General features: G+C 39.4%; 1 protein-coding gene across 1 annotated transcript in view; it reads right to left on the bottom strand.

Moving 5' to 3' along the window:
• LOC136857016 (uncharacterized) overlaps positions 1 to 21,676 on the bottom strand; it is a 227,929-nt gene that overhangs the window by 121,898 nt on the left and 84,355 nt on the right. Inside the window, exon 3 of the mRNA XM_067135358.2 lies at positions 9,786 to 9,965. Within this exon, the coding sequence (XP_066991459.2) occupies positions 9,786 to 9,965 (180 nt within the window). The remainder of the gene's footprint in view (positions 1 to 9,785; positions 9,966 to 21,676) is intronic.

The raw sequence follows: 21,676 nt of genomic DNA, 5'->3' as shown, positions 1-21,676 counted from the left end.
AATATCAACCTGATACCTTGTTTTTACACCGGATAGGACAAATAATAGCATATACAGGCAGGTTCAGTTTAATTTTTGCATGCCTTTGCTGGCGGGATCTAGTGTTTTCAGTGCACTTTGTCTTCTGGTATGGGCTAGAGCAATTTAATTACTTTCATTGATCTGTCTCTGTCTTATCCTTAGCTTTGACAATATGAAAGTGACTGAGGTATGAGTGATGCTAGTAATGCCATTCCTTACACAGCCAGTCCCTGCAATGAATGGTGTGAAAATGTTGCTCATAGGGTCAGTAAGTTCATGCATGCATTTCAGTGGGCTTGGCAGACTGATATGTAATGGCAACTTCTGGCTCGGTGAGGAAAGCAACGGGAAACTAACTCACTCTTCATTTCCCCAGTACACCTCTTCAGTGATGCCTAAGCCACCTAAGACAGCTGATGGTAGAGCTGTTGAGGATCCAACCAGCTTTAGGGCTGATGACTGAACATACACATGTTTGTGAATAGGATCTTTTCTATATGTTGTTCAAAAAAATTCGCAGGATGGGAGGGAGTCTTTAGAGGAAGCCTGAAACATAAAACTCTGTTTACTTCTCCTAAGGTTGGTTTTTGCAGAAAAAGTGGTCATCACAAAATTTATTTAGAATATTATGAATAACCTTTTTTATTCCACACTTTTTTTTTATACAGAAAAAATTAAGGGAAATATTAGGGCAGTCATCTCAAAGTAAGTCCAAGAGATGATTACTAACTCTATGGAGAGATGTTGTTCTGTGAATCTGTCTTGAGACAGGTATCAACTGGACATCCTCCATGACTCTCTGTCCTGAGCCTCTTGTTTCAGTTGTTCATACAGTAGCTTCACCCTTGTTTGACATCTGTTAACATTCCAAACCTTCTTCTTCCTCTTCCTTTTCTTCCATCTATTTTTCCCTCCATCACCCTCTGTTGAAGACAATTTCTACATCGTATGTGACCTAACCAGGATATTTTCCTCTTCCTCATCATTTTCATCAGGTGTCTCTTCTCTACTACTTTTCTTAGCACTTCATAATTTCTCACTTTATCTGTCCACTTCACTTTTTCCCATTCTTTTCCACAACTATATTTCAAAACTTTCCAAATACTTCGTTTCTTTCATAATGTCCACGTTTCAGCTTCATATGACACCACACTCCACACACAACACTTTGTGAACCTCTTTCTTAAATCAATAAGGATTGCCTCAGATGCCAAAAGCCCTGTCACCTTTCCAAAAGCTTCTTTTCCCATAGATATTCTGCTTCTAACTTTTTCTGTACAGCTTCCATACCATGTTAAAAAAATTCCCAAATATCTGAATTACTTTACTTGTTCCAATTTCTTTCCCTCTAGTTTTATGTTAACAGCAGTCTCATCCTTTCCTATTCTCATCACCTTGGTCTTCCCAATGTTGACCTTCATTCCAAACTCTTTGCCCATTCTATCAATATTTTCCAACAAATTTTCAGATCCTTTTCTGATTCCGCTAATACCGCCACATCAGCTGCGTATTTTATGGTCTTTATTGGTTCTCCACCTACTACAACACCCCTTGCTTTCTTCCAGGGCCTTCTGTAACATTTTTTTGGCATATATATTGAACAAAGCTGGTGACATGCACAATATCCCTGTCTCACTCTTCTTCCGATACCCACTTCTTCTGTTTCATATTCATCTACTCTAACCAGCACTTTCTGATTCTTATAAAACTCTTATCAGTCTTCTGTCTTTCCAGTCTACACCAATATCTTTCAGAATCCTCATCAGAATACACCAGTTCACTCTGTCAAACGCTTTTTCTCAATCAACGGAACATATACACATTTCCATATTCACTTCTAACATCCTTTCTGCAATCATCCTTAGGCATCCAATTGCATCTTTGGTTCCTCTTCCCTTTCTAAAACCAAACTGGTCATGTCCCATATTCTCCTCTATTTTCTTTTCTATTCTTCTCAGCACTCTCTTGGTCACTGTCTTAGTAACATGACATATAAAACTAACTGTTCTATAGTCTTTATATTGTTTAGCATTACATTTCTTCAGTACGGGAACCACAATGGTCTAAAGAAGATCTTCTGGCCAAATACCTGTATCGTATATTTTCACCAGATTGGTCAGTCTAACTATTCCTCCATTCTTTAAAGCCTTTAATGCTTCAGATGATATCTGGTTACAACCCATGCTTTCCTTTCCTTTAGGTCCTAGATTGCCTTCTCAACTTCCCATTTTTCTATCCTTAGTCCTCAGGACTCTTCGTCACAATTCCGCTCATTCTCCAGTATCACTGTTCCAAGATCAGCTTGATAATCATACAGATCTTTTATATATTCCGTCCACACCTCCTTACTTTCTTCTGAACTCGATGTCATCTTTCCTTGTTTGTTCATTATTCCTTGCTTGCTTATCTTCCTTGGATTTCTCATCATCAGGCTCCCTGCTGTTCGATACATCTCTTCTATTTTACCATGGATATTATTTTAGTCACATTTCAAATGCTTTACAGAGAACAGCTGATAGTATTTCTTTTAAATATTAACCTGATTACTGGAATTTTGCAATTTGTGTGGAAGAGGAGGAGGGCAGAGAAGAAGGCCTGAATATGAAGAAACCTAGTATGCTAATACGTCCATTTATAATATCATCACATTACAGTCAAACCTCGATATCTCAAACCTCCATTCCTCAAATTTTCAGTACCTCGAAGTAACTTCCAGTTTCCCAACCATCTGTCCTATTATTCACAGGTATTTACTTCTCTATTACTCAAAATTCGGTTACATGAATTTCTCGATTTCTTGAAGCAAACGGTTCCTCCCTAGAAGCAAAATATACTCTGTAACTCAAATTCTGTACAACATTAACTGTGCAATTTTGTGTGTTATTGTTCCTAAATGTACAGCAGTATGGTATTGCTGGCCGACCTTGGTATGTTGACAAGTGGCTTATCTGTCCATCCCTCCTGCATTCACCATATGCAGCTGGGAAAGGAAGGGACAGTACTGATAAAAGTCAATGTGCCATCACCCTACATTACATTAGTATGAGGAAAACCTGCAGGGTGTTTTTCAACAGTCATTTAGTGTCTGCTTACTGTCCTGCAAGTGTAAAGCATAGAGAAACATAAAGTGAAATGCCTAAGCCTTAGTAAGAAAGTTGAGTGATAAGTGAGGTAGAGGAAGGTCAGGAAAAGAATCAGAAGGATATCGCAGTTGAGTATGGAATTCATCCCAGCACACTATCTACCATACTCAAGATAAAGACAAGATTAATCCGGCAGAAGACAAATCATGATTTACACCGCAGCGAAAGAGACTTAAAACATCGAGTTTCCTGAAGCTTGAAGAAGCTATGCTTCAGTGAGTCACCTGCGTGAGAGACAAAAACATTTCTATCACTGGTAGCTTCGTTTGTGAACAAGCAGAAAAGTTTGCTAAAAACTTAGGTTATGACTCTTTTTAGACCAGCAGTGGGTGGCCAGAGAAATTTATACTTCAGAATGGAATAGTGCAAATGGTAATGTCAGGGGAAAGTGCTGCAGTCAGTGAAGTGGACAGCGAACATTACGAAGAAAATGTTCTACCAGCCCTATTACAGGAGTACAGTCCTAATGATGTGTTTAATGCTAGAAAGACACTGACGTTTAAAGATGGAAAGTGTTCCAGGGGAAAAAGAAGTAAAGAAAGGGTTACATTGATGCAGGGAGCTAATATGACTGGAACCGAAAAACTAAAACTTCTAGTTATCGAAAAATCAGTAAAGCCTTGCTGTTTCTCGGGTGTGAAGTCATTACCGGTCACATACAAAAGCAACCGAAATTCATTGACTACAAGCTCCATTTACGAATCTTGACTGCATGGTATTGACAAGAAGTTTCAACACAAAGGGAGGAAAAACCTCATTTCCATAGATAACTGCATTGTTCATTCCAATGAGTTAAAGGCAGGGCGCATAGTCTTCTTGCCACCGACCTTAATGTCTAAACTACAGCCCATGGACCAAGGGGTGATTAAAAACTTAAAGAATTTCTATAGAAAGAGGGCTGTTCAGGATATTCTAAGAGGAACTGAATCCGAGGAGTCCTTGATGGACATCAATCTACAACAGTCAATAACAATGCTGAGTAAAACGTGGGAGGATGTCAAGCAGCAAATAATTGGAAACTACTTCTGCAAAGCAGAATTTTTGAAAGGTGACTAAGGAGCTTCAGAACATAAGGAGGAAGTCACTCCTATTCCTGAAGAATGAGCACAGTATAAACAGCTTGTTAACTGCAAAGCTGTTTTGGAGGTTTTGAGGTAATAGTGGCCGAGCCTCCTACAGATATCATCTATGCTGCTGTCGAGAAAGAATATGATGATAATGATGATTCCCAACAAGAAGAATTGGAGCTGCCTTCTCCTGTACTGTCACCAGATCAGGTGTCAAGTGCAGTGGGTATATTCGATCCAACATACAGAATCAGCCAAATGTAAATGACAGTGTTTTAACAGCAATAAATGATGTTGAAAAGTATATGGAAGAAAATAAGGTTAACAGTAAAAAAACAGAAGAGACTAACAGATTTTTCCCAAAGGTGCTAACGGAGGTATGTTTCTTGTTTCACTACTGTACATACTGTATTGCGTTTTCTACAAAGTTAATATTATATGTGTTATTATTAAAGTGATGCTGTAAAATACAAGTTTTTACTTTTAGATCCTGTTAGAAATACTGTATTCAGTACAACCCTGTAGATAAATATGATTCAATTATGTGCTATAGGTGCTCAAAAACGGTATTCTCAAAATTCCGATAAATCGAAATAAAATTTCGTTAAATCGAAATAAAATTTCGTTCCAGAGGTGATTCGAGATATCAATGCTCCACTGTATATCTTACGCCAAATCTCTGATATATATAATAGTCTTTGCATCTGTACTTCTTGAATATCAACCTGATACCTGGTATTTACACCCGATAGGACATTTCAGGTTCAGTTAAATTTTTGTCTATTTGTAACAGGATCACAGGAAAATAGATGGAGAGATTTACACGAAATCTGTTATTTAAGTTAAGAATAAGAGCGAGTGGATTCTAAGCTATAAGTTGTCAAAAAAATTCAGCATGAACAGCAGTTTCAGAAGGGGCCTAAAACATAAAGCTCAATGTATCTCTCTTACAGTTGGAATTACTCATGACAAAATTGTTTTAGAATATTACTTACTGTTCTAACTTTTTTTTACCGATACAACAAAAAATAACAGAAATATCCTTGGAAACAGCATTGGTGGTTGTGTGTAATTTTAAGTCCAAGCGCCAATAGGTAACTCTATGGAAAGTAGCTATGGAGATCATACTAATGTATCCACAAAGACGCACATAAAATGCTGTCAGTTGCATACTCTAATTTATTCACAAACTGTTATATATTTGTCACACATCAATAAACCACCTATCACGAAGAATAAGAAGACGATGACTGTACCAAAGGCATGTCAACTACCAACTCAACAAAACCAATTCACATACTTCAAACACTCGCTAGCACGACTTCTACACAAGTCACATCAAAACAACTTCTGTTAAACAAGAACTCAACTCCACCATCAAGTCCGCCTCTTTATATACGTTGCCCGGTAAGGCTTCTAGAAGGATATGTCACAACATATCTCCTCGTAAATTCTAGAGTGCCTAATAGCCTAGTTATAATGTAAAGAACTTTCTACAACCATCTAGTGTCAAAGATACGCCATTCTGGATATTACAGTGTATTGCACAATATTGTAGTGGATTATACACTGACTTAGCAAATGTCATGGGATAGTCACCTACTTAGGTTCCAGAATGGGTAAAAAAAAAAAAAAAAAAAAATGCAATGTAAAGTTTAATCTTATACCAGTTTTATAGTATCATTTGAAGTAATTCCACATACTGTATATCAGTTGACTATATTTGTAAGTAGTACAGGAGATATTATAAGTAGAATTTTGTAAATATAAATTTATTAAGGATGAGCTGTGTGTTTAATAGAAAAAAAATTGTTAGCATAAATTGTATAATATTGTATTATAGGAAAATTTTCTTCTCTTGTTAATTTAATATTTAGTGCTTGACAATAATGTATTTTAGTGTACCATTTGCCACCGAGGTAGACACCTCATTTGCAAATAAAGAGATTTTGATTTGATAATAGTGTGTGGGGCCTCCTCTGGCCCTGCGAACTGCAGTGAGACGCCGTGGAAGTGAGTCAACAAGTCCCTGGTAGTCCTCTGGACACAGCTGACACCAAATCGTTTGCAGAGTGGCTGCCAATGCTGGTCTGTTCGTGGGTGCAGGATCCATGGCATGGAGCCTGCGTTCCAGAACATCCCAGATATGCTCGATAGGGTTCATATCGTGGATGGCCATGGCAGTCATTAGACCTCCGCTGCATGTTCCTGGAACCATTCCCGGGCGACGTGGGAGCGATGTAGCAGCGCGTTATCATCTTGAAACAGCGCAGAACCGTCTGGGCGCTGGAAGGCCAAAAATAGGTGGAGATGGTCTCTGAGCAGCTCAATATACCGCGTACCATTCAAAGTCACTTCCAGAACAACTAGGGCGCCCATTCCATACCAGGAAAATGCACCCCAGACCATAACAGAGACACCAGCGCCCTGGACCACACCTTCGAGGCAGGCGGGATCCATCGCTTCATGTGGTCTGCGCCATACACGGTGCCTCCCATCGGCATGGTGCACCTGAAATCGTGATTCGTCCGACCATATCACGTTACGCCATTGTTCCAGTGTCCATCCCTGGTGACTGGCGACAAATGCGCGTCGTTGTGCCCGATGACGTTGGGTTAACAGTGGCACCCGTGTGCGGCGCCAGCTCCCATACCCCATAAAACCCATGTTCCTACGGATTGTCCACTGGGAGACGTGTCTAGCACGGCCTGTGTTGAATTGAGCCGTGATTTGTTGCATGATTGCCCGCCTGTCACTATTGACAATCCGTCTCAGATGTCGCCGGTCACGGTCATCGAGGATGGCTGGACGGCCGGTTGTTCGTCTGTTGTGGACGGTGACACCCGCATTCAACCATTCACAATACACCCTGGACAGGGTTGATCGTGTAAAGCCGAATTCCCACACCACTTCCGAAATCGCACTTCCCATCTGTCGGGCACCAACCACCATACCCCATTCGAACTGTCTCAGCTCACGACGACGTTCTATGTTACACCTGTCACATGCACAGCCACTGCTCACAATGTCTCCTATACAACTGCCGCTGGCACAGGGGTCATGTGGTGTACAGACAACACACCTGCGCATCAGTGCTCCACTATCCCATGACATTTGCTCAGTCAGTGTACATCATATATACAGGTAATAATAAATTATAAAATATCAATTTTGTGTTCTTACATTAACTAAACTCATATTAATATAATATATACAGCACATGTTTCATGACATAACCTCACAAATAATACGATCGTCTGTAAATAATAATAATAATAATAATAATAATAATAATAATAATAATAATAATAATAATAAATAATAAATAATAATAAAAATTTGAGCTCGATACTTGCATTATTTACCCATGGGTTAAAGAATATTGTGTTCAAGTTATCTTAGTCTATTATACTTGCATCAATACCAGCAGCATTTTAAATGCTTTGTACATTTCTGTGCATTTTTATATTAACCTGTTACCTGGTTTTTACATCAAAAGGAAGAGATCAAATGCAAAACAGACTGTACAGGGCCAGGGAGAGCCAGGAAACGGGTATGTCACAATATGCTGCTGACGAGGAGAGGGTGTCCGTCAAAGTGCCTCAAAATCTCACAACATAAGTGGTCGAAAGAAATATCATCAAGCACCTGCTAAGTGACAGTTCCGTCAACGACGGGTACAAGAATTAGTTTCCGTATAAAGTCAAGAACATTGCAAGAGGACTGCATACTAATAAGCTGCTGTGAATGTTAGAAACAGATGTAGTGATTAATGTTCTAAGTGGAAACACAGTGAGACAATCATCACCTGTAAGGGATACCAGAAGCACAAACAACACAAATAGCTCTAAAACCTTGCATTTTAATTTACGTAATCTTCCTAATACAACAATAATCAAGAAACAGATCTGAAAAATCAAATATTGAATAAACCATCAAGACTGCATAAAACAATTAAAAAATATTTGAAACCTCGAGTTTTACACATGCATCAAATGAAATTCTACAAGAACTTCTTGTAAGGTCATATAAGTAGGTCATATCCTCAAACTACATGCTAAAGCACAATACAATTCCACACTTTTATGGTGAAAGCCTTGTTCTATCTTCGTTATTTGCTACCACTCTGGCAGCTCTATAAAGAGTTATTCATTTAATACATCTGTACATGCAGCAAATTTAACAAGTATGTACGTTAAATATTTGAGAAGACAAAGAAAACTAATAATATAGTCTGTGTCAGTACGAAGCTGTTTCTGTTGCAGTTGTTTTTATGAAGTAAAATTACTTTGGCATCGTGCAAGTTATATTTAACGCAGTGAAAGTTTCCATGGGGCACAGCGCATTGAGCGGTTAGGATAATGCAACAACATAGAAGCTGTTGGACAATTCTGAATAGACTCTTGAGGCCAGAATACTTCCAATTTGACACGTACTATGCGATAACTTACCGAAGAGATAGAGAATTTTTTCCTGAAAAAGAAAAGGAGTCTTCACAATGCTAGTATATCTACTAATATCAGTAACTCACAATGAAGCACTTCTAAATGTCAACTGTATTGAACTTTGATGACGTCCCATGAAGTGAGTGCCTGACCAACTATTCTATGCAGCCTATTGAGAACAAGAAGAAAAAAAAAAAAGTTTTATGTAGCAGCTGATGTCGTAGCCGTGCTAACGGGAACTCCAGTTTTACATACGATTAAACCCTCAGATATTTTTAAAATTCCCCTTGCATTGTTCAGTAAGAGACAACAGATGAAAACCGCTTATCAAAAAGTGATGGTAAAAATGAGCCACCAGCAACTTACAGGGAGATATCACAAACTCATAGAACAAGTGAACATAAAGGTGGAACAGCATTGGCAAACGGTCTGTTGTTTCGGAAATGAGATTACCAGAAGTAGATTTACTGCAAGATGCAACAATCAAAGGGATAGTCAGAAATCTGAGTCTACCCAGATGAACATTCTCTGTAATAGTCATTTGGTATTGAACAATAAGCAGAAGACGGTAGTCAGGTTCTTCAGGGCGAAAGGCCAAACTGCAATCATTCCACTTCACATAACAATAATAAAAACTTGGACACCACATTCTACCTCCCCAGTGAGTTCACAACAATGAAAGAAAATTGAGTTCCATGACCTAACATATACTGCATTAAAAACATTGTAATTTCTGAAACATTCAGGAGGTGTGGGTGCCCCACCCTTATCCCTTTTCTCTATTGGGTCAGGTATGAAATAAGAGGTATCTTTGTAGTGAGTTTTTACACCTGGATGCCCTTCCTGATCTTTGAACTAGCCATAATACAGTTCAGAATCTATTCCTTACAACATTTTTTAAATTTCTAGCAGGCAAAGTAAACCTAGTGGGAGCCAACAGATTCTAGTTCAGAAGGGAATATATCTTCTGTGAAGAGAATATTTGTGTCACCTCATAAGAAGCAGAAACTGAAATTTAATTTAAGTCAGAAAAGTAAACAGCTACCTTCGTACATACAAAATTTACATTTGCTATAGGAAATATTAAATACAGAATAATTCTGACTTACATATAGGAGAATGGCATTCTTTCTTCTTGTTTCGCTGATTCCTCTTGCCCTGAGCTACCTTTTCTGAAATATTTGTTCCATTCTGGATACCTCCTGTTGAATTGCTCCGGACTGAACTGTTCCGAGTTGTATTAGAACCAGCTGAACCAGGCTTTGAGGCTGATGAACTACTTGAATTACCTAAAATGATAATTGAAAATTACATCACTGGATAAATCAGCTAATAGAATTCAAAACAAGCTGAAAATGATCTACCTAGATTCTCGTTCCGTACACGTGTGCCGCTTTCAGAAACATAATTTATTCAACCCCCATTTTTTCTTTCTTATCCAGACTTCAGCTCTCAAAACTGGGAGTGTCTACCTACATGTATTTCATTTTACAATTACAGTAGAAACATTATGAGCTTATTGGGTGCTCGGAAGTGTATGGAAAGAGAAACAAGTTCCAGGAGAGAGAAAAAAAGGATGAATTATACTGATGTTCAAGAAAGTTGATAGGAAAATATATATTAACTACAGGGGAATCACTTTGATGTCCGAGATGGCTAAATTAATGGGAATGGTATTAGAAAGGAGAATAAGGGAGAAAATTTTAAATTAGCTTCAAGAAAAGTAGCTTGGGTTCTGAAGGGGAAGAACAATGATAAATCTCATTTTCATCATGAGACAGAACATGGAAAAACAATGGGAGTATTGGAAGGACATGGTGATAACATTTATTGAGATAGAAAAGGCCTAATGACAGTGACCTTAGGGTAAAAGTTTGGGAAAACCTGACAAAGAAAGGAAGTGAGTAAAGAACAATAAAAAAAATGTCAAGTCAATGTATAATGGATGCTACAGCAATGTGAAAGCATAAGTGAGCAAAGCAGGGTGGTTTAAGATTGAATGTGGATTAAGTCAAGCAAGTGTTCTGTCACCCCTTCTGTTCATAATAGTAATGGATGACATCATGAGAGCAGCATATGCATGAAGACAAAAGAACACTATGTTATTTGCTGATGGTACTGTGAATTGGAATAAATAGGACAAAGAGGTTCTAGAACAGCTAGATATAGTGAACTGAAAGATGAAAGAATGTGCACTGGAGATCAGTGTGGAAAAGACACTCAACGAAAGAAAGAAGGAAAAGTTCATATTAAACTTGGAAGCAAAGATCTGAAGTTGGCAGAGACTTTCAAGGACTTAGGAAGTGAACAAATGCAGAATGCAAGACTGGATGCTGAATCAACAAAAGAATTCAAAGATATCTTTCTATCACAGTATGAGGAACCTATTATGGAATAAAGAAGTGTCAGTGAAAGCTAAATAAATCATGTATAAAATGTATTATATACTTGAAACATCATATGGAGCAGAAACCTGGTTGATGACAAAAAGAGACAGAGCTAAATATACATGGCAGAAATTAAATTCTTGAGATGTATGGTGCAGAAATCAAGATGAAAAAGTAAGAAATGATAAAATATGGAAACTAAGTGGAAAAGTTGTGATGAAGTAGAGAAAAGCAGATTTAGTTGGTTTGGATATGCGAAAAGAATGAGTGACAGAAAGAATGCCAAAGCAGACTATGAAAAAGCAACTGAAAGGAAAAGAGGCCGAGGACAACCAAGACAGAGATAATAGCACAGAACAGCAGAATCTGTATTGAACCAAAATGTTGGATGGGAAGTGATGGAATGATAGATTGTGTCAGTCGCTCTCAATCTACCCTATCTCTTCTCCTCATGACATGCATGTGCATACAGTACTATGAAATTGTAAGTACATGAGATGCTCCCATGTAGCCTTCTTTTTTTGTTATCAAATGAATACACCAAAATGACAACAGGCAATGAACTCACCAAGTTCAGCCAAGCTAACCTTGCTAAATGCTTCAATCCATTCTGACATGGTACATTATACAAACGCATCAAGAGAGCAAGTACTGGCATTCGTCCAAAATCGCAATTTTTGCATTTGTGAGGCAGCGTTTCATCTAGGGCTGCTCAGACACGGATACAGCAGTGGCTGGTGTCAGGTAACATTGGATGTCTACCGGGCACTGGTTTAAAGCGGGTTTCTAGTAGGGAAGAAGACAACAGGTTAGTTGAAACTTCACAAGAAAACCCCTTCTTAAACTCGACAGATCTCATGCAAGTGACCAATTTTCCTAGATGTCCATACACAGTCCATAAGTGATTAAAAGAAGCTGTACTTCACTGCAGAAAAGCTGCCGCCAAAGAGCCTCTTTCTGATCAACAGATGGCCTTTGCTGAGTTGGAGTTAAAATGTAATTTCGATCGTGATCTTCTCCAATGAGACTTCTTTCAGTTGGCACACAAGGGGCCAGTTCATGCTTACAGGCCATAGGGAGCCCGATACAATAAAACAGATACAGCCGAGTGTTCACGCAGTGGCCGGATATCTGCATACCTGTCAACTTTACAAAATAAAAAATCAGGAGATTAGTAAAAAATTAGTAAAAAACAGGAGAAATCAAGAAATACAATTGGTCAAAACTGCTTATTTTACATGTCTTGCATAATATAGGAGTACTATGGTATATTTTATAACACTTATTGTCTCAAAACCCGACTGTTGCTATACGAGGCTACAAGGCTAAAAATAACACATCTCTATTCCTTCACAGGAAGTATACGAGTGAGATGATCGGCCACTGATAAGCTTTCCGAAAATAGTGTGAGCTCATGCTCCACACGTGTGAATCAGTTATGCACTTAGCAAACGCATAGATTAATATATCGGATCACACCCGCACGTTTATGCGAAGTGCAATGCTATTTTGATCAAGTAATAAATTAAAATTTTCCTGAATAGTCTCCAAATGGCTCCTAAAATCTCTAGAAAAGTCACTAGTCGCTATCTTTGAAATTCTGTCACTAAATTACTAAAAAAAGACTCCAAATCTAGCGACTAGTCTCTAGAGTCGACCAGACTGATGTGAACGAACAAGAACATTACACACGAGAACGAGACATTGACAATCGATATATGCGTCGCGATATACAGTTTTCAATAAACTTTGCACATTCCCACGCATTTCTCGTATTAAAAAACGTCGATACATCATTTGAAAGTGGACAATGAGCGAGCGAAGGACTTTCAGCCACTGGCATACAAAGCTGAAATGGCGGGATTTGAAAACAAATGTTTGAAGTTCACCGAATAATAAGCTAAAATCAGGAGAAATATTAGAATATTCGTTTAGTATAAGAGAAGGCCCAATGGCCTTAACTAGGCCAATAAAGACATTTATCTATAATCGGAAGGTGGGAAAAACTGTTGAAAATCGGGAGTCTCCCGCCTAAATCGGGAAAGTAGGCTGGTATGTATCTGTGTTGTGTTGGGGGTAGATATCATTTGATGGGGCAGGAGTGCTTCATCAAATACATGGCATCTCACATTGGACCAATATTTGGACATTCTGCAGAATATTATGGTTCCGAGTGTAAGAGAACACTATAGAGGTGAGGCAATACAGTTTGTGGAAAACAACTCCCCAATCCACATGAGTGGTTGTGTTCAGGGCTGGCTTAAAGGACTCTATTGAACTCCAATGGGTCCCACAGGCTCCAGACTTGAAACCTACTGAATACGTGTGGGTAAGACGGAAATGCCAAATAAACACTGACCTCATCCTCCCCACCGCTCACATGATGTTGTGGGATGTTATGTTGGATGCATGGGAGATTGCCCTAATAGAATCTTACTTATTGTTATCTTCAATACGGAACAAACATGAGATTAGTTACTTGTAAGTTGTTCCAAGTCAATTGACACTGGATGAGGTATTAAGTCATCTCCAAAACAGTCCTTTTCAGGACAAACATAATTTAAAAAAACAATTCTAGATTTTGCAATGAATAGAATAAACATGCATTTGGTTAATGCAACACACTGAAAGTTACAAAAACAGAGTAGAACTCGACCTCTGGTTCTCACCTTGACAGACAGATACGCTTCCTCGTATGAACATGTGATACTGTAAGGCTATTCTCCGCTGTGCATAGCATGTAGCATATTTACACCTCCATAACAGTCTTTTATTGCCTTGCATTTAACAGTGGAACCCCCCCCAAGTTATCTCTGTACCCGGTTGTATCCAAGTCTCCAGTAATGCTACAATATCATAGCTTTCAACTATCTTTATCACTTTGTTGTTATTTCTTTTGCTTAGCAGGCATTCGATATTTATAAATCCTACTTTTCAATCTAGTTATAACTTGCCCTCTCTTCCTCCTCCATTACCCTCTCTGTTTTTGCTTCTCGTCATCATTAGCCTTTCTCCATCTACCTCCACCCCTTCATATCTTGACGATTTAGGGCCTTCTTTCATATTTTTTCTTCTGTACCCTTATTTTTCTTACCCCACAGATCTTTTAAACTCCTGCTTCTTCCCTTCAACAGCATGTCTTTCCCATTTTTATCGTCCTTCGATCCACTTCCTTCATTCTTATGCCCATTCCCCCTTTGTTCTGCAATAGATTTTCCTTGGGTGTTGCCCACCACCCCTATCTCCTGGGACCTTGTATTTAGCTCCACGCTACACTGCCCACTTACCCCTTCGTTGGATTCACTTCTTGTCTTGGTTCCTCGCTCCTCTTGGTCTGCTACCTGTCTTCCGTTTTGTCTTGAACCCAGGTCCTCTTCTTTCAGGTTCTCTTCCATAACTTTCAGCTCCGCTACAGTCCAGGAATGTCTCCAATTTCTGTCGGACACCCACAGCCATTGCCCACTAATATATGCTTTCAGCCCCTGCGCTCTTGCTCGCCCTTGATGTCTCTTCAGGATTCTTAGGACCTCGCTGCCTTCTCTCCCCATGTCTCTCTTAATCCAGATTTTCATTCCTTGTAGATTGCTCGTGTTTCTTAATATTACGTCCATCATTATTGTAGAAAGCAGTTGCACTTTTATCGGCCTCCTGCCCTTCACTTTCCCTACTCTTACCACTTCGTCGATATCGACCTCACTGAAGTTTATTTTCATTTTGTTTCGAATAAAGTCCACTACTTTATATATAATGTCTATCTTCGATTCTGCCCCCTCTTCCTGCACTCCATATATGAAAAGGCATTTCTTCATCCTCTCCTGGCTTGAGCCCACCACTTCCTCTTCAAGAATCTCTTTCTCAAGTTTGCCTGACTTGGTCTCCTCCTCTGCTTTAAGCCCTTTCACCCAATCTCTGAGTTCCTCTTGTCCCTTGCTCAATTACTCTAGCTTCTCCATTACCTTTTCTATATTGTTTTGCTCCTTCATCACCTCCCGAATTCTCTCTATATCTTCCCAAGTCAAGTTGACGTTCAGGCCAGGGTTCAATTCCACCCCCCCCTATCACCAGCAGCAGCGCTATCACCGCCACCACCAGAAGTACCTCTCCAAACTTCCCCTTTCTATCCTTACTTGCCGTCTTCCCCGTAGTTATCTTCCACCTCCTCTGCTGGCTCCCGATAGCGGCCCGGTATTGTTCCACTCCCACCATGTCTCACCGCATTCCTCTCTCCACACATCTGCTAGCTGACATAAGACTGCATAACAGTCTTTAATGGGCCAGTGATGATAAATGACATGCTCATTGCAAGCATTCGAAGTGGAAATGCAAAGACTGATAGTATGGGACAGTTACACAATCCAGCAATGGAGTCCAGTAACACAAAATAGCCGATAAAAATCCTCAAACCCCGGATCTCATGGCTAATAACAAAGAACCTTTTCCCAACACCAACAAGACGAAGTACTTCACGTCGAGTTTCACTTGCCAGGCATGTACCTTACTTCACATATTTATTTAACCATTATGTCAGTTCACTGTCCATTTCATTGTACTCTCTTATGTTATTCTGATATGCAGACAGTTGCACTGTGTACTGACAGTCGCATTTCGACAGGAACGTGTTCTTAAACAATCAGCAAGTTGCATAAATTTTTGATGTACCTGTACCGCCTCACCTGAGAATTTAAAGATAAAAATTTCATGTTGTTCCGTATTGAACTGTATCACAATTAAATTGACATAGGTTGAACTACATTATTTGTTGCTTCAATTTAATTGTCAGCCGAGAATGACGATACCCAATACAAGACTTAAAAAATGTTCATGCATCAATTTTTGATTGTTCAACTGTAGATTGGTAAAGAATCAGGCACTTTTGTCTTGTGATTGCATGTATGGATCCATGTCATTCAAACAGAAATTCAAGATACTTCTTCAAAATAGTTCAAAACGACAAAAGTCAATTCTCACACTTTGGAATATATTTGCCAATGGATTACTTTGTCATTTATAAAAATTTATAAATTGTGGCAGGTTCAGGGTCTTTAAAATTTATTATTACACAGAGATGTAGTGTGTTTTTTCTATCCACTAATTGTATTAAACTACTATTTACAGTTATTTACGGGTTCACTCGCGCTTGAGTTTTCCAATTTACCTCTTCACTTGGTCACTCACTCAGATGATGACACATCACTCTAGCCATGGCCATCTCAAAAGGTAGTTCCGGCCTGCTTGACTTGACAGTTCCATAGGGATGACGTCACACATTTAGTACTTCAATATGGAGGCAAGAATCTTGTTTTCATGGTGGTTTGGTAGCATGTTATTGTTATTTCAACATTATTAGTGTGTCCGTTGGTGTTTTCACCTGACAACTGTACGAAAAAGTAAAAGATGTGTTTTCGGCAATAGTATATGTTTGCTACTAAGCAGTGTAATTTGAGCAGCCTGATGCTAGGAAGCACTGCTAGGTTCTCTGATAGGTTACGTGAATCTACTGAACTATTATTAATTGTCTAATGTACCTTAAAGTTTAATATTTCATTATTTAATTATGATTAGTATTATAATGTGTTAGTGTAGGCTCCTCTTTGCAATATGGGACGAACATGTAGTGTGCCTGGTTTTACGTCTAATTACCGTTCAAATAAGGAAGAGGCTATCTCAATATTTCCGCTTCCTAGTGATAAGGAGAGTAAGTAAAATCAGAGTGTACGTTTCACCAAGAGAAAAAGTCAGTTTTAACTACTTTTGTCCCATTATTCTAGGTAGATGATAGCAAAGAATATCACAGCTACAGAGTTACTTAATTAAGGCTAAAGCCTTTTCCTCCCCACTCCTAGCACTTTCCTGTCCCATCATCACCATAAGGCCTGTCTGTGTCAGTGCAACATAAAGCCAATTATAAACAGAGAGAAAATGCATTTAACACACGTATTCTCACCACTCAATGGTTTTCCTTTTTTTATGTATAATCACAGACTGACCTGTTTCTCACATGGTTTACACACATATACCGCATGGATGTTTGCACTTCCAACTATTAAACAATACAAATGATAAACGTTGTGAAGTGTTTATTCACAATAAACTAAGAACAAGCAAACAAAAACTGCCCACATGTGCTTCAGATCAGGAATCACTGAGATATTGGGCTCAAGGAACAATGTTTGCGAAATGGATTGTCCTTTCCCACAAACTCTTCAGTCTTCCTGTGGGTGGGGGACGTAGGCGAAGAATACACCCACAGTATTTCTTGCAATACTTTTCTTTATGAGACTCTAGTCTTCAATGCGTTTATCTGATAAAAATGTCCATCTTTTATCTCAGTGTCAACACCAGCCAACACTGCCCAGATCGAACAGGCCATCCAAGGAAACAAATGCATCACATTTACGGAAACAGAGGCAGCCATGGGAATTAGCCGAAACACCACTTACAGTTGGGGAAGGTGTCATCCACGTGGGTGCCTAGATTCTTGTCTGCAGACGAAAAGCAGAAGCGTGTGGAAGTGTGCTATGATCAAGATCCAGCCGACTTCATGGCTAGGCTTGTGATTAGTGATGAGACATGGCTCCATTACCATTACCATGAGACAGAAATGAAACAACAATCGATGCAATGGAAGCATAGGGGCAGTCCACACCAAAGAAATGTCGAACAGTACCATCAGTTGTCAAGCGAATGGCGAGTGTGTTCTGGGACACAAAGGGCTCATCCTCATTGACTGGCTGGAATTTGGGGCCACGATTACCAGTGCAGCATAAGTCGCAACCCAGAAGCGCTTACGTTATGCCATTCAAACTAAGCGGCCAGGAAAATGGGCTAAAGGTGTGCTTCTGCAACATGACAATGCCCGGCCCCACACTAGCAGAGAGACCACCGGTGCCATTATGATCAAATGGGATTCAGGATCCTGCTACACACACTATACTCTCCTGACTTGACACTGTACCATTACACTATTCCGAAAGCAAAGTTTCAGTCAGATCGCAGTAAACGCAAGCACTTGCAACAAAGTTAAATAGAATTAACAACTTCATAGTATGTCAAGGAAGTCCAAATGGACACAACAGTGGAATAGGTATCAAGATGGCAGTGTCAAAAAGACAAAACATCAGATTAGGATTGTTGAGGAGAGCCAACAGAGTTGGCTGCTGGAAATCATGTATTTAAGACTTTATCAATGTAGACGAAGCTAATATGTGGAAGCTGGATGGCATTGCGAAGGAAGTCCTTTAACACTTTGTTATGAACTTGGCTGATGACACAGATACCGTTAACATCGAAATGGAAGGAATAGAACAACTTCAGGATAACGACTAAACTGTGAGTATTATTGCTACCTATTAATGCATGATCAATTTTCTTTTTTGGATTGAAAAAAAAAAAAATGAAGTTTATGTTCAAACAATGTTATTTCAATGAGTTTGTACATATAATCAGGCACATTATCACTGGCATGATATTTGTATATGGCTAAACGTTAGGTTATCCTTACCTTCAGTCTCTCTACTGCAAACCTCACAGTGGAAAATCGAACTGTTCTAACTCCTCCGTGATTAAAAAAATCGCAATAATGAGGATTATTCCTCAGGCGGAACAGTCTAATGAACATTTTTTTTGCTAGTTGCCTTATGTCTCACTGACACAGATAGGTCCTATGGCGACGATGGGATAGGAAAGAGCTAGGAATGGTAAGGAAGCGGCCATGGCCTTAGCTGAGGTACATCCCCAGCATTTGCCTGGTGTGAAAATGGGAAGCCACGGAAAACCATCTTCAGGGCTGCCGACAGTGGGGTTTGAACCCACTATCTCCCAGGTGCTAGCTCACAGCTGCACGCTCTTAACCACACGGCCAACTCGCCCGGTAAGTCTAATGAACAAAACAGAAATGTTTTGGAACAGGTAGTACTTCAGAATAAATGTGCTTGCGACTGCTTTTTTTTTCGACTCTCAAACTTGCAGTAAAATTTACTCGTTCAAATCAGTAAGACTTTACATTCAAATAACATTCAAATAATTTCCTGAATATCCTAAAGCAGTCGTAATCAGCCAAATAACAATAAAAATACTGTTGATCTTAAACAGCAACATCTCTACTCCACAGCGCTTTCAATTCATACCTCGCATTCAACTTCCGTTCACTCCTATCTTTATTACGTTTCACAAATTACTGATTTTTAAACATTTATAAACGAGAGAATTTTATAAAGTAATACCTCAAAATAATAATGATAATAATTATGATAATAATAATAATAATAATAAAAATAATAATAATAATGAAAGTAATAATAATGTTATTGGTTTTATATACTACTAACTACCTTTTATGGTTTTCGTCAATGCCATGATGCCATAATTTTGTCCTGTAGGAGTTATTTTATATGCCCGTAAATCTACCACCACAAGGCTGGCATATCCGAGCACATTCAAACATCACTGGCCTGAGCCAGGATGAACCCATAAACTTGAGCTCTGAGAGCTAGCACTCTACCATCTGAACCATTCAAAAAAAGTTATTGATAACTGAGGACAATTACTAATAATTTTTTTATTACTCATCATACAAAAAGAAATATATTTAGTAACATAAAAAATCAGAAATAGCATTTTCTAGTACGTCTGTTATTTACTACGTAGGTCGAGTCATAAGTCATGGCAAATATTTTTTTCCTCGCGAACAGAAGACAAGGAAAATCTAAGATGTGCATTTCGAAATGTACGTTATGTACTTGCGTATGATGGTGCTAGATGGTGTATGTAAACAACAGTGTGGGTCTAAGCATACCCCCAAGTTCAGTGTGTGAGTGAGAGCGTCACAAAATGGAAATCAACAAGCAGGAGCAACTATCATATACTACAATAGCAGTTATCCGCGGCAGAAATGCACGCCAATGCCATGCAGAGCTGCGGGAAGCATTAGGTGTGCATGCCATGCCCTATAGAACAGTGGCGAGGTGGGTGGGTGACTCGCACAGCAGCCATAGTTCCGGTTGCTTACAACGGTGGGGATGGGAGGTTCTTCCATACCCACCTATTCACCTGATCTGAGCCCATGTGACTATGATCTAATCCTCAAAGTCAAGAAGCCATTACGTGGACAACGGTTTGCTAACAAAGAGGACATCACAACAGCATTTCGGAGAGAAGTGTCACACGTTAGCGATACACATGCAGCGAATGGTATTCAGCGCCTGCCCCACCGCTAGCAACGTACAGTGGAAACCTTGGGTGATTATTTCGAAGGTCTGTAACCATTGGACACCTGTCCTTTGTACGTAGTCTTCTGTATTTGCTGTCTATACCATAATAAAACGTTTACCAATGGCCTGTGTTCTGTCACTTTCCTACGAGAATCTCCTGAAGTCAGAATTACTGGGCGAGTTGGCCGTGCGGTTAGGAGCACGCAGCTGTGAGCTCACATCCGGGAGATAGTGGGTTCAAACCCCACTGTCGGCAACCCTGAAGATGGTTTATCCTGGTTTCCCATTTTCACACCAGGCAAATGCTGGGGCTGTACCTTAATTAAGGCCACGGCCGCCTCCTTCCCATTCCTAGGCCTTTCCTATCCCATCGTCGCCAAAAGACCTATGTCGGTGCGACATAAAGCAAGCAGCAAAAAAAAAGTCAGAATTTGTCTTCAGGCACTATGCATAAGTACATGCTCTATATTTCTAAATGCATATCTTAGATTTTCCATTTTGTCTTCTGTTCGCGAGAAAAAAAGTAGTTGCCATGACTTATGACTCAACCCTCGCATATTTTCAATATGCCTTTGCTGGCGGGACCTAGTGTTTACACTGCACTATGTCTTCTGGTATGGGCTAGAGCAATTTTGTTACTTTCATTGATCTGTCTCTGCTTATCCTTGGCTTTGACGATATGAAAGTGACTGAGGTATGAGCAATGCTAGTAATGCCATTCCTTACGCAGCCAGTCCCTGCTATGAATGGTGTGAAACTGTTGCTCATAGGGTCAGTTGGTGCATGCATTTCAGTGGGCTTGGCAGACTGATATGTAATAGCAACTTCTGGCTCGGTGAGGAAAGCAACAGGAAACTACCTCACTCCTCATTTCCCTAGTACGCCTCTTCAGTGATGCCTAGGCCATCTATGACAGCTCATGGTGGAACTGTTGAGGATCCAACCAGCCTTCGGGCTGATGACTAAACATACATACATACATACATACATACATACATACATACATAAATACATACATTAATATTGTAGACATGATATGGGCTTTTGGGCTTATGCATTGGCAAGAAAACAAGGCGAAACTTTATGTTTTTGCAGAGAACTTTGCTCTGCGTCTTCAGAAGAAAATCTTGACTGTTGTACGTTCATCATCACCAGTTGATTCATTTTAAGTTATGTGCTGTGCGTCATTGTCATACTTGCATAACGCGTGTACACCGGTTATGCCCCCCACCTCTTTCCATTCTTCAGCTCTGTTCTATTCAATCCTGGTGTCTTACGTTGCATTTTATTTTATAAGTTTCTATTTATTTCTTCTGCCTCATTCGTCCCTGATTCGTCTGATGTCCTCTCTGATACTTCTCACACACACAGCATGCTAGAACATCTTAACTGGAGCTTAACGTT

The sequence above is a fragment of the Anabrus simplex genome, chromosome 1, assembly GCF_040414725.1.
Source record: "Anabrus simplex isolate iqAnaSimp1 chromosome 1, ASM4041472v1, whole genome shotgun sequence".
Classification (NCBI taxonomy): domain Eukaryota; kingdom Metazoa; phylum Arthropoda; class Insecta; order Orthoptera; family Tettigoniidae; genus Anabrus; species Anabrus simplex.
Note: the sequence above shows the minus strand (reverse complement) of the source record. Positions and strands in the feature narration are given on the sequence as shown.